Source organism: Podarcis vaucheri (assembly GCF_965113315.1).
Source record: "Podarcis vaucheri genome assembly, chromosome: 17".
In the NCBI taxonomy this organism is placed as follows: Eukaryota; Metazoa; Chordata; class Lepidosauria; order Squamata; family Lacertidae; genus Podarcis; species Podarcis vaucheri.
This window is the reverse complement of record NC_138755.1, coordinates 2,541,163-2,553,266: the sequence shown is the minus strand read 5'-3', so window position 1 is coordinate 2,553,266 and position 12,104 is coordinate 2,541,163. Positions and strand designations below refer to the sequence as shown.

At 45.5% G+C, this 12,104-nt stretch overlaps 1 protein-coding gene across 3 annotated transcripts in view; it reads right to left on the bottom strand.

Annotated features, from left to right (window-relative positions):
- Positions 1-324: 324 nt before the first annotated feature.
- LOC309522500 (dynamin-1-like protein) overlaps positions 325-12,104 on the bottom strand; it is a 35,287-nt gene continuing 23,507 nt past the window's right edge. The window contains exons 11-17 of one of the 3 annotated variants that reach the window (XM_082205816.1): positions 8,333-8,488; positions 3,363-3,452; positions 3,165-3,263; positions 2,929-3,072; positions 2,281-2,390; positions 1,574-1,733; positions 325-1,236 (exon numbers count right to left, since the gene is read on the bottom strand). In XM_082205816.1, coding sequence (XP_082061942.1) covers positions 1,180-1,236; positions 1,574-1,733; positions 2,281-2,390; positions 2,929-3,072; positions 3,165-3,263; positions 3,363-3,452; positions 8,333-8,488 — 816 coding nt within the window. In that variant the 3' untranslated portion in view covers positions 325-1,179. Of the gene's footprint in view, positions 1,237-1,573; positions 1,734-2,280; positions 2,391-2,881; positions 3,073-3,164; positions 3,264-3,362; positions 3,453-8,332; positions 8,489-12,104 lie in introns of those variants that run through there. The other 2 variants (XM_082205817.1, XR_014215117.1) reach the window with 2 other exon arrangements.

Genomic DNA, 12,104 nt, shown 5'->3' with positions numbered 1-12,104 from the left:
GCGTATGCTGTTTCAGAGTGTGGAGGAGATGTGCCTAATTCACAAGAGCCTGCCAGGGCAGCAGGAGCACCACAGAAACAGCAGGCTTTCTCCAAAGCTGTACGTTTACCATAAATTCAGTATGACAGGTAGCCATAGAGTACTGACTACTGCTAGAGGGCAAGTCACCTTTTGTTTAACCTTTCTAATCCTTGTGACTAGAAATAAGCTATGTGAGTGTTGAGACTTTCAGTCTTTTGTCTTAATTTAGAACTCATTTTTAATCAAGCTCTTTCTTCTCAGCCTCTTTGCACACCATACATACAAATAAAAACCATCAGCACATTTGTAACAGTACACAAGTTTATTCCAGGAAACTAGCAGGTGAAGCCTGGGTCCTACGTGGCTCAGAGGTGCATGCAAACTTGGGGTTGTGTAGAAGTTGTGCCTCCCCTTTCCTGCCAACTAGGACTGGGATAGTGCCCCCAAATATGTGGCACTATTGCACACAACTCCTGGGAAAAGGTAAGGCTAGATCTCCCTCTGCAGCAACTCTCTTATCATCATCTGCTCTGCAACAGTTGATGTCCCACCTCTATAGCTGTGAGCGTCTTCAAAGCTACCTGTGCCCATTTCTCTGCCTAGCCAGCATCAACCACTTTCAGGGCAGTAATGAAGAATAAAGACATTCAGCAGCAAATCCACATACACACCACTGCCTGCTTAGTGCTCAGGCAGACACACATAAACAAATTGCTTCACTTCATATTTTTAGCAAATGCACCAACATTTGGGGATGGAAGAAAGCTCTCCTGCACTTAGGACAAAAGCTGCCAAGAATGTAGACTGGCCAAACCAGCAATGACTCAAGGATACAGCTGTGGAGAGAAGGAATTCAAAATGTGGACAAAAACAGTAATTTAATACCGACTGGACTAGCAAGGCTGGAAATGCATGAATGACCAACGAGGCAGTGGATGAGGACCAGGCTTCAGTTCAGCACAGAGATGCTGGCTCCATAGTGTTACCAGCCAAATGCTAAACTAGACAGGCTCTTGCTCTGGGCCAGAACCAAAGAGGGCTCAAGACCTCTCCGCTCCAACTGGGAAACAGCACCAGAAGGCTCAGAAATGAAGGCTGGCGTGGCTCTGGGTGAATGGTACTCAGTGGGTTGGAGCCATCAGAAGCGGTGGGTTCCCCTCACCAGAGCTGAGTCTCACGGATTTCTGAGATAGTTTGGCTGGCTTTTTGCAATGCCTATAAGAGAAGAAAAGACCTTGCTGAGTGATTAATAGATGTTCTAATGCCATCTTTCAACCAAACGGGCTGGGCTTTCAAGGTAGTGGTGCCAGAGCATGGACGCTAGTCTGACTCTGAAGGCAAGGGGACTTGCCGCAGGGTTTCATTTGTGAAGAGTCAGTTATCCTGGATATAGGCTTTTAGAAGTTTTCAAAAGTCAGAGAAGCAGTGCAGTTCTTTCAGCATTTGGGAAACCTAAAAGTAAGAAACTGCTGCTGAGCCAGAGAGAACTTTCCCCATCTCCTGTCAGTAGCTCCTAAAGTCTGTCCAAGGAGCCTTGCCCTCCTCCCCTCACCTTGAGCATATTGGCAGCCTCATTGCGCTGCTGAGCCATGTCCTCGGACTCTGTCAGCAACGTGTCGAGGAGCTGAGGCTTGTACAGCTGGCCCACGAGTTCACTCTGAAGGTGGTCTTTGACGTAGTTCACCAGGAAGTGCATCACTGTTTTGGGGACACTACAGGGGGGGGGGGAATAAGATATATTTTCTTATACAGCTTGTGAGATCTTGCAGACATCCGAGGCTTACCTTGCTAGGCCACAATTCCCTTCTTGCCCCAACCTTACCTCCCCTGCTGGCCCTACAGGGCTAGGTAGATCCATCACCTCTTTAGGTGACACCCTGGACCAACAGCTGCTACTTACCCAATTACATCATTTCTTATTCAAAAAGTATTGAGCTGTGAACTGGTTGCAATAGTCACTTCTGTAGAAGTCGGAATATTTTAGTAATTCTGAGTAACGAAGAGGATGGGAATCTTTAATTTACCCACATACACAAAGATCATGAAGAAATCCAAATCTACAGTGTACATATGAAGGACACAGACATCTTGTGCTATCTCCCAGTACTTTGCATGCTCCTTTCTCAACTCCTAAGGAATCCTCCCCCAAGTAGGGAACATTCACTTTGTACAAAAGAATCCCAAACCCAGATGCTCTCACAACTGGACACATCTGGCCCATATGTGCCCATGCTAAATCCCTTGCCAACTTGAAGTTACCTGTCTTGTATGCTTTTGCGCACAATGAGGAAATAGGACTTGATAAGACGGCGGATGACCTCGCAGTCTCGCTGTTCACGTTGGCTCAGTTTGCGTGTAGCAGGCATGGGCTAGGGAAAGTCAGGGAAGACTACTGTGAGAGGAAATTGCCAGACGTGGTGGTGATAGCAGAGCTGGTGGAACAGTTTCTACGCACTTGGCCAAGATCAGTGAGGCAAGATATAGCATATTGCATGGGGTGGGCAGAGAACAGGTAGTCTGTACAGGCAACTCCCAAATTATGTGAGGGTTACATTACAGGCCTCCCTGCATGTAACCAAAACTGTGTATATCGGGAACACCCTGAAGGAGCAGTGGGGGCAGCTGAGCTGCTCAACAAGCCCCACTGTCCCTCCAGTTCGCAAGAGCTTGGGGGGGGGAGCGGGGCTTGCTTAGCTGACATGCGGGTAAGCAGCTGCTGTGCTACCCCACACATCAGCTGTTAGGCCAGACGACCTCAACAAGGCCCCACTGGACCCTCCCCAGAACCCAAATAGGATGTCCTCAAGCCAGTAATGTCCTCTTTTCAATTAATGTTCTTGCCTCTAGGTCACCAACCCACCTCTCCACCTCACCAACCCTGTACTTCCAGGTTCCCGCACAGCTGACCGTGTCTAGCAGGTTGACTGCATGGGACCGACTAGGGCTGGAATAGACTGAGGTCTGTGAGGACCCCTTGGGTCTGTCATCTGCACTAGGTTCTTCCGCTTTTTCACTTTTCCATCGCCGGGCACCATCTGGAACAGATTCCGTCTGAGAAGGGAATAAATGTGAGAGTGGGCTGTGGGGTTATTCTTAGGGCAGGCGTCAAGGCAGTAGAAAGGGTGGTAGTGGTTGGGTCATACCTTAGAACTGCTCACTGAGGCAGAAACGAGAGCTGTGTCAATGAAGTCTGGGTGCTTGGTGTTAATGTAGGCCAGTTCAATTGCAACCAGATTGTGCACCTAGGAGAAAAGGCATTGTCTGTTGGAACATTTGGCCCCAAATGTGGAACAGGAGCCAGCTCCCACTCCTCCGTTCTCTGAAGAAACAACCATCATTACCATCTCATTTGTGATGGGCAGCCTCCTGCGAAGGACCCCCGTCACCACCTCCACAATCGCCTCATGCAACTTAGGGAAACGCAACAGCTCCTGGAAAAGGGGTGAGGAGGAATTGAGAGAAGCATTTGGACATTATTTATTTTTTAAAGACCTACCTTTTGGCTCTACAATTTGTTTGCCAATGAAGCTTACAAAGACACCAATTGAAATACCATTGTACTGCTAATACACACAAAAGATACATTTTTTAAAAAAACAAGCACAGCACAGGATATAATAAGGAAAAATCTTTATAAAAAGCATTTTCCATAAATAGTCAAACTTTGTTCGCTCCCCAGCCATTGGAATTCAGACTATAAGCTTATGGAAGGCAGGAACCTGACTTTTGTTTATTTTGCACCATCAGCTTAAGTGAAGCAACATGAACCAACAACAACTTGTAGGAAAAGTTTTAAAAAACTGCATTACTTATTTGCATCATTGTATGCTGAAAGAATGATTTTATGGCAAAACCATCAACAATATGGGAAGAAAGACAATGTTATGAGGCCAGCTTCTCACTTATTTCAGTATTTCCAGCATAATCCAGAATCATAGAGCCGGAAGGGACCCCCAGGGTCATCTAGTCCAACCCCCTGCAATGCAGAAATCACAGCTAAAGCATCCATGGCAGATGGCCATCCACCAAGGAAGGAGAGTCCACAACCTCCCAAATGAGACTGTTCCACTGTCAAACAGCTCTTGCTGTCACAAAGTTCTTCCTTATGTTTAGCCGGAATCTCCTTTCTAGTAACTTGAAGCCAGTGGTTCCAGTCCTACCTTCCAGAGCAGGAAAAAACAAGCTTGTTCCTTCTTCCATGTGACAGCCCTTAAGCTATTTGAAGATGGCTATCATATTTCCTCTCAATCTCGGTTTCCAGACCCTTGATCATCTTGGTTGCCATCCAAGAAGCTTGTCAACATCCTCCTTAAATTGTGGTGCCCAGAATTGGACACAGAATTCCAGGTGTGGTCTGACTAAGGCAGAATAGAGTAGTACTATTACTTCCCTTGATATTGACACCGTACTGCCTGGAATTGGTTAGAGCATGGTGCTGATAATGTCAAGGTTGCAGGTTTGAGCCCCAAATGGGACAACTGCATATTCCCACATTGCAGAGTTGTACTAGATGACCCTAAGGGTCCCTTCCAGCTCCACAGTTCTATCATTCTATGATGCGTTCTAGAATAGCATTAGCTTTTTTTACTGCTGCATCACACTGTTGACTCATGTTAGCTTGTGGTCCACCAGGACCCATAGATCCTTTCACATGTACTTCTGGCAAGCCAAGTGTCCCCCATCTTATATTTGTGTAGCTGGTTCTTCCTGCGTAAGTGAAGAACCTTACATTTGTCCCTGTTGAAATTCATTGTTAGCTTGGGCCGAGTTCTCCAATCTGTTAAGGTCATCTTAAATTCTTACTCTGTTTTCTACAGAATTAGCTACCTCTCCCAGTTTGGTGTCATCTGCAGATTTGATAAGCGTCCCCTCAATTCCTTCACTCAAGTCATTAAAAAAGATATTGAACAACGATGGGCCCAGGACAGAACCCTGTGGCACCCCACTCGTCTTTCCCCCCCCGGATGAAGAGGAACCATTAATGAGTACTCTTTGGGTTCGGTCTGCCAACCAGCTACAAATCCACCAGTTACCTCATTCACTTCACATTCTACCAGCTTGCTTGCAAGAATATCATGGGGGAACTTTGTAAAAAGTCTTACTGAAATCAATATACACTATGTCCATAACATTCCCCTAGTCGACCAAGCTTACTCCATCAAAAAAAGAAGAAGAAGAAGTAAAAGAGGTTTGTCTGACTGTGACATGACTTATTTTTTGAAAAATCTGTGCTGGGTCTTAGTAATCACAGCATCTTTTTCTAAGTGCTCACAGACCAAATGTTGAATTATCTGTTCTAGAACCTGTCCTGGTATTGATGTCAAGCTCACCAGTTGGTCTTCTTTTCTTCCCTTTTGAAGATGGAGACAACATTTGCCCACCTCCAGTCTGCAGGGACCTCACCTGTTCTCCACAAATTCTCTGAGGCTCTGAGATTACACCCACGAGCTTCTTTAGTGCCCTTGGATGCAGCTCATCAGGCCCTGGAGATTCAAATTCATTTAAAGTAGCTAGGTGTTCACTTACTACCTCTTTCCCTATCTTGGACCATAGCCCTCCCCTTACATTATTTATTCTCTTAACACCAGGTTTGGCATCACTTTCCTTTTGGGTGAAGACAGAGGCAGAGTAGGTGTCGAATAGTTAGTTCTGCCTTCACTTTGTCACTTAATAGCATTACTCCGCCTTCGTTACTCCATGTAGAGGACCTTCCACTTGCTTGCTCTTCCTCTGCTTCGGACACAGCTAAAGAAACCTTTATTATTTTTTAACCTCTCTTGCAAGCCTGAGTTCATCAGAGCTTTAGCCAGCCTGACCTGCACCCTGCAACTGTTGGCTACTCATGTATACTTCTCCTTTGTGATTTCCCCTTTCTTCCATTTCCTATACGTGGCCTTTTTAACTCCCAAGCTCATCTCTCCATTTAGAAACTCACATGCAACTTGGACTCCCTTCTCTTTGTGTATTTCTGGCCAAGGAATCTCACTCAATTGTTCCTTCAGTTTTTTGAAATTGGTTTTCTTAAAGTCCAGAGCGCATGTCCGACTACACCTAGCTTTCCTTTCCTCTGTATCGTGAAACCCAGAAGGACATGATCCAGTCCTCCCAAGTTGATTGATATGCACCCAGTTTGAGCATTTACAAAGAATGAAAATGCTAAAGGTCTCTAAACCCCACAAAATATTGTTAAGACCTGGAATGTAAATAAGTGGGAGCCACTTACCAGTCACATGTCTGAAAATGTGTGTTCAAAGCAGGACTTGCTGCATTACTCTGGGTAAACTTCTAAACAAATCATTAGAAGATTTACTTATACTGTACCTTTGAACCAAAGTTGTCACTCCAAAGTTGCTCATGATTACAATCCACACATAAAGTGATAATATATTAGGGATGGTGGAGGTGTTTACTTTTACAGCCGCGGCCCAGTATACCTGAAGGAGCGTCTCCACCCCCATGGTTCAGCCCGGACACTCAAGTCCAGCTTCGAGGGTCTTCTGGCAGTTCCCTCACTGCAAGAAGCGAAGTTACAGGGAACCAGGCAGAGGGCCTTCTTGGTTGTGGCGCCCGCCCTGTGGAACGCCCTCCCATTAGATGTCAAAGAAATAAACAACTACTGTATCTGATGTTTGGAAGACATCTGAAGGCAGCCCTGTTTAGGGAAGTTTTTAATGACTGATGTTTTAATGTATTTTTAATATTTTGCTGGAAGTTGTCCAGCGTGGCTGGGAAAACCCAGCTAGATGGCCAGGGTATTAATAATAATAATAATAATAATTTTTAAGGGGGGGTATTATTCTCCTTGTGAGGTAAGACTCAAAGTGATTTTGAGATAGTCATGTACCCATAGAGATTTCAAAGTATGAGAGGCTTCCCCCCGCCTCTTCTTAAGATGTTATTAGTGGCGCCTTCTTAATGCACTTCATTGTACAGTGGTACCTCCGGTTGCAGATGGGATCTGTTCCGGAGCTCCGGTCGGATCCTGAGGTTTCTACAACCAGAGGGACCGCTTCTGTGTATGCATGTGACGCAGTAGAATGCTTCTGCACATGCATGCATGGCAAAACCCGGAAAAATACTTCTGGGTTTGCCGCGTACGTATCCCTAAGGATACATAACCGGAGGTGAATGTAAGTAGAGGTACCATTGTATTTGTCTACAACTGACCAGTTGAAATAAGGTCATCAGCAGGCTACGAAGGCCTCTCCTGGAAGGCAACTCCTGAAGGCTGCTTAGGCCTTGGGCACTACCACCCAGGCAGCAACCTACAAAAAAGCAATGATTGCCATAGCAACTGGCCTGGCTCTGGCAAGCACCTCTTCCCTCCTCTTCAGCTCAGTCAGCAGGGTAATAAAAGACAAAGCAGGAATCCTAAGGTGTGGAGGTAGAGGAAGGAAATTGGGGCAAGTTGCTCAAAAGGGGCATCTGGGAGTGGGCTCAGCCAATGATCTTTCTGAACTGAAGCTCAGCAGGGCTTCCAGAGTAAGGAAGGGTGTGGAGAAAGGAGATGCAGGCTGCAGTTTTCTCTTTCTTTGCAATATATACAAACCATTCCAGTTACAGAATGGGATTGAGCAAAATATTTCCAATTCTAACGAGTCATGTAGGGCAAGGCTCTGTTTCTTCTGTTTGAAGTGCAGCAATTTAAAGCTGTAGAGCAAGATTTAGCCAACAGGGCAGCTCATGAACTGCTCCACTATTACACAGTAGAACATCTTGACAGGTGGTGGGGCTGCTACCTGTCTATCACCTGATATCATCAGGACACCAGGTGACCCAACTTCGAAGTTGATCCCAGTGGGGCTTTCTGCAAGCGCCAGTCATGACTCCGTGCCAAGCAGCAATAGGGAGTGCACTTTAGAGTTCTCAGTTGTTCCTTTGCAGTTGTAATTACCTGCCTCACACATGATGTCCACACATGAGGTGTGGGGCAGGTGGCTGTGGTTTAGGGGAAGACAGCCTCTGGAAAATTAGGACCTGCTGGCTAGAAACTTCTCAGTGCTGCTTTAGAAGGCCAAAAGTATTTGGAAATGAGCAGAGTTCTTTGTGAGATCATCGAGCTCTTTGGAAATGCAAAGGTCACTTACAGTTGGCAGGAGAGCCTTTGTGAAGCAAATGTTTTACACAGACGCCCCATGGAGTTAATGGTGTTTACTTTCACGTAATGCATGCACAGGCCCTGTTTTAATCTGTAGAATCACAAATGCCTGCAATAAACCTCTGATGGTTCAAAAGGCCAAACAAATGGAGTTCTGAAACCCTTCTACCCACCCATGCTATTGGGAATGGCCCAGTGTCAGGAAAGCCATACCTGCGTGTTGTAGGTGGAGCAGTGCTGGATGATGCGCTGCAGCTCCTCATGCACCAGCTCCACACAGCGAAGGCTTGGCTCCTCCAGGCGCTTGATCTGACGCTTCACAAGTAGCTCAAAGGAGACTTCCGGGACAAAGAGGGCTGGACGGGGTCCCTGCAGGGTGGAGAAACCCCATAGTATAAGCTGCTACCCAGGTTGGGCAGGAAGCTGACCAACTAAGGCATGAGAGGCTAGAAGGGGCCATGATTTGAGCCCACCAATGCCTAGTTATGGGTTGCCACAGGCAGCATCTCCCAAAAAGTCATATTCAGCTGAAGGGTATTTCTGCCTTACAAGGGCTCTGCTAGTTTCAGTTAGTACCAGAGACAAGATATGAATAAATCCTGGCATTTATATTTTTCAAAGGAATTGTAATCACTGGCTTCTTTGTCCCAGCATGCCTTGCTGCAACCAGAAACCTTTTTTTGCACCAAGAACCCAAGAACTTTTACTCAGAAACGACTCTCACTGCATTCAAGCGGGGTCAGCCCAAAATAAATTTGCAGAAGAATCGCAGCTCAGTTCTGCAAAAACTCCCCTTCATTTCATTTTCAGACATTACAAATGGCAGACGGGACTTCCAGCATCCACAGCAACATTGGTCTCTCTTCCTCCCTCTTCTTAACATCCAGCCTGAAGAGAGCTCTGGTCAACTTAAAAGGTTACACATTGCTTCAAGATTTTTGGTTGGGACTAATAAAGCTGGTTTTACTTTATCATCATCATCATCACCATCTCTCCCTTCGCCCTAATGTCCCAGGGTGTGTTACAACAATTTAAAATACAACACTGAAAACATTTTAAAAGCTTAACAGTTACAAAAAAAGAATGCAATCACAAAAGGGTGGGTCCTGAAAATATACAGCTCAGGTGTCAAATGCCAGGGCAAAGAGCTCCATCTCCAGCATTTGCCAGCAGCTGTAGAATGAAGATGCCAGATGCTCCTCTGTGGGGCAGGGAGTTCCACAACATAGGGGCTGCCACAGAGAAGGCCCTCTCCCAGGCCACAAACACACAAGCTGTTAACTACCAACTGTTCCACCAATCTTTTTTTTTGGGGGGGGGCAATTGTTTTTATTGGTTTTCCAAATTATTACAAACCGTTACCAAATTGATTCAATTTAATACTATTTCCAAAACCAGTTTCCCACTCTCCTTACAAGATATGTCTAAGATAGACCCCCCCCATTGCTGCGTTCTCAATCTCTAGTTGATATCACTTCGTAGCTGCCAATAATATTTTCCATCAGCTGCCCCTTTACAACCCTGCAAACAGCAAATAGATCAAATAAACCTTAGTGTATATATATATATATTCAATAATGGCATGAGTGGTATTTCAGTAAGTTCTTATTTCCAGATTTCGGTGTGGTTTTTCAGCTTGGATCTTCTCTCATCCTTGTTCAAATCAGTTCTTTCCCTGCTTAGCTGATTAATTGCAGCTCCTCTGGCTCTGCTCACACTACTGAAGGTCAAATGTTTTCTTCGCACAGATAACAGAGTCAAACTGCAGCATGAAGTAGCTCTTGAGGAGAAAAACGTTCTGGAAGCAGCCTGGCCATTGATTTCCAATACAGTGGTACCTTGGTTTACAAACTTAATCCGTTCCAGAAGTCTGTTCTTAAACCGAAACCATTCTTAAATCGAGGTGCGCTTTCCCTAATGAGGCCTCCCGCCACTGGTGCCCTTCCACCATCTGGTTTCCATTTGTAGACCAAGGTAAAGTTTGCAAACCGGAACACTACTTCTGGTTTTGCGGAATTTGTAAACCGAATTGTTCGTAAATAAGACTGTTCTTAAACTGAGGTACCACTATATTGCGATGCCATATAAACATATTCTTTTTCTGTACAGATGTACCTATTATGATATGTGCCACTATGTCAAGCTGCGTCCCATTTGATTCAGTCTCTTCGTTGCCTCCATACCTTCCATCATAGCAAGGCCAGCTGTGAATTTTCTTAGTCTAAAGAATTGTAAATCGCAGTAGTTGCATTTCTTCCTCCTGCAACACCGAACACCGTCAAAAGATGGTCATCAATATCACCCAGCCACTCCTCGGTAGAAGAGGGGCAGGCATAGTAACACCTGTCAGGGGGGAGTGGTGGAGACCCCCATCCCAGGAAGCTTCCAGTCAGGGCAGATAGTAGCTGCCGGGGGAGGAGCAGGCACTCTGAGCTCAGCTTTGAGAGAGCACATTCCATGATCTCCATATACTTCTGTAAATTCTAAGAAGCTTTCCTGTGTGTCTGGTTTCACCCAGCAGTTAACCATGTGAGCTGACCATTGGCTTCCTCATGACAATACCTTTTCCAATACTTTATCCAATTCTCCTGTTTTCCTCCGCAAAGCAGTCTTTTATCAAACATCACATGCCTCTTTTTCTCATTATTCAGAAGAGGGCAGAGAGAGCCAGATGCAAAAATCGTAACAAAACATGAAGTCATCTCTCCTCCTTTTCCGTTCACAACTTCTGCAAAAACATCAAAATGCCATTCAAATACCTTTAAATGTTCCAATTTTTTAGGCGGCTGATTTAGTCTCAGCTTATTTGCATATCTTGCGCAGAGAGTGCTTCATAGTTTGTCCAATTAGCCAGATTAGGGAGGAATCTTTCCAAAAATCATGTTGGTAGCGGAGGCTTGTTCTTTGGCAGCGGGCTCACGCACAGCACCACCCCCATTCTGCCTTCTGAAGGAGAAACAGGGTCAAACAGATGCTCCAGCAATCTTGACACTGAAGAGGGTCTGTAAGGAAGGAGGCGGTCTTTCAAATATTGGGGGCCTAAGTTGTTCAGCATTATAAGAACTAACATGAGCACTTGAACTGGGCCCAGAAATGAACTCTCAATCAGTGCAGCCATTTGCAGGACACGGCACTGGTCCTAGAATTGCCCATGGGCAGAAGCCAAGGGGGCTTGGCCTATGAAATAAATAAATAGTGGAAGGGTGATGGATCACTCAAACATAAAAATCAGGCTTTGATTAGAAGAGGTGTGGCTTCCAGTAGGAGCCAGAAGTATACATTCAGGTTTACAAAGCCTTATTTATTAGAATCATACAAGTCAGTAGAGCATGAGACTTGGAATCTCAGGGTTGTGGGTTCGAGTTCCACTTTGGGCAAAAGATTCCTGCATTGCAGGGGCTGGACTAGATGACCCTCATAGTACCTTCCATCTCAACAATTATATGATTCTATAAGTGGGGATTGTAAGAAAATGTTGCCATGTATCCATATAAGTGCTCTTGTTCAGGGTTCCAGGCATCTGCCCTCACCACCCATTTTTTTTATAAAAAAAGTTTATATTCATGTCTGTGTCTCTTTCTCTATATATGCAAACCTCAGGAAAGTGGTTACACCCCCCCCCTTGTTTCTCAGTGGCTCTATTTTGGCTGCAAAACCACCAACACTTATGACCCGAGTTAACAGGAGGAGCAGAAGGCCACCTTGACATGGGCAAAAGACTGGGTTTTTATAGGTATGCTGAAAGAAAGAGGAAATGCTCCAGTTATTACATTACTATAGATTTGGGGGGCAGGAGAAAGAGCATAGGGACGCGGGTAGCGCTGTGGTCTAAACCACTGAGCCTTGGGCTTGCCGATCAGAAGGTTGGTGGTTTGAATCCCTGCGACGGGGTGAGCTCCCATTGCTCTGTCTCAGTTCCTGCCAACCTAGCAGTTCAAAAGCATGCCCAAAAGTGCAAGTAGATTAATAGGTACCGCTCCAGCGG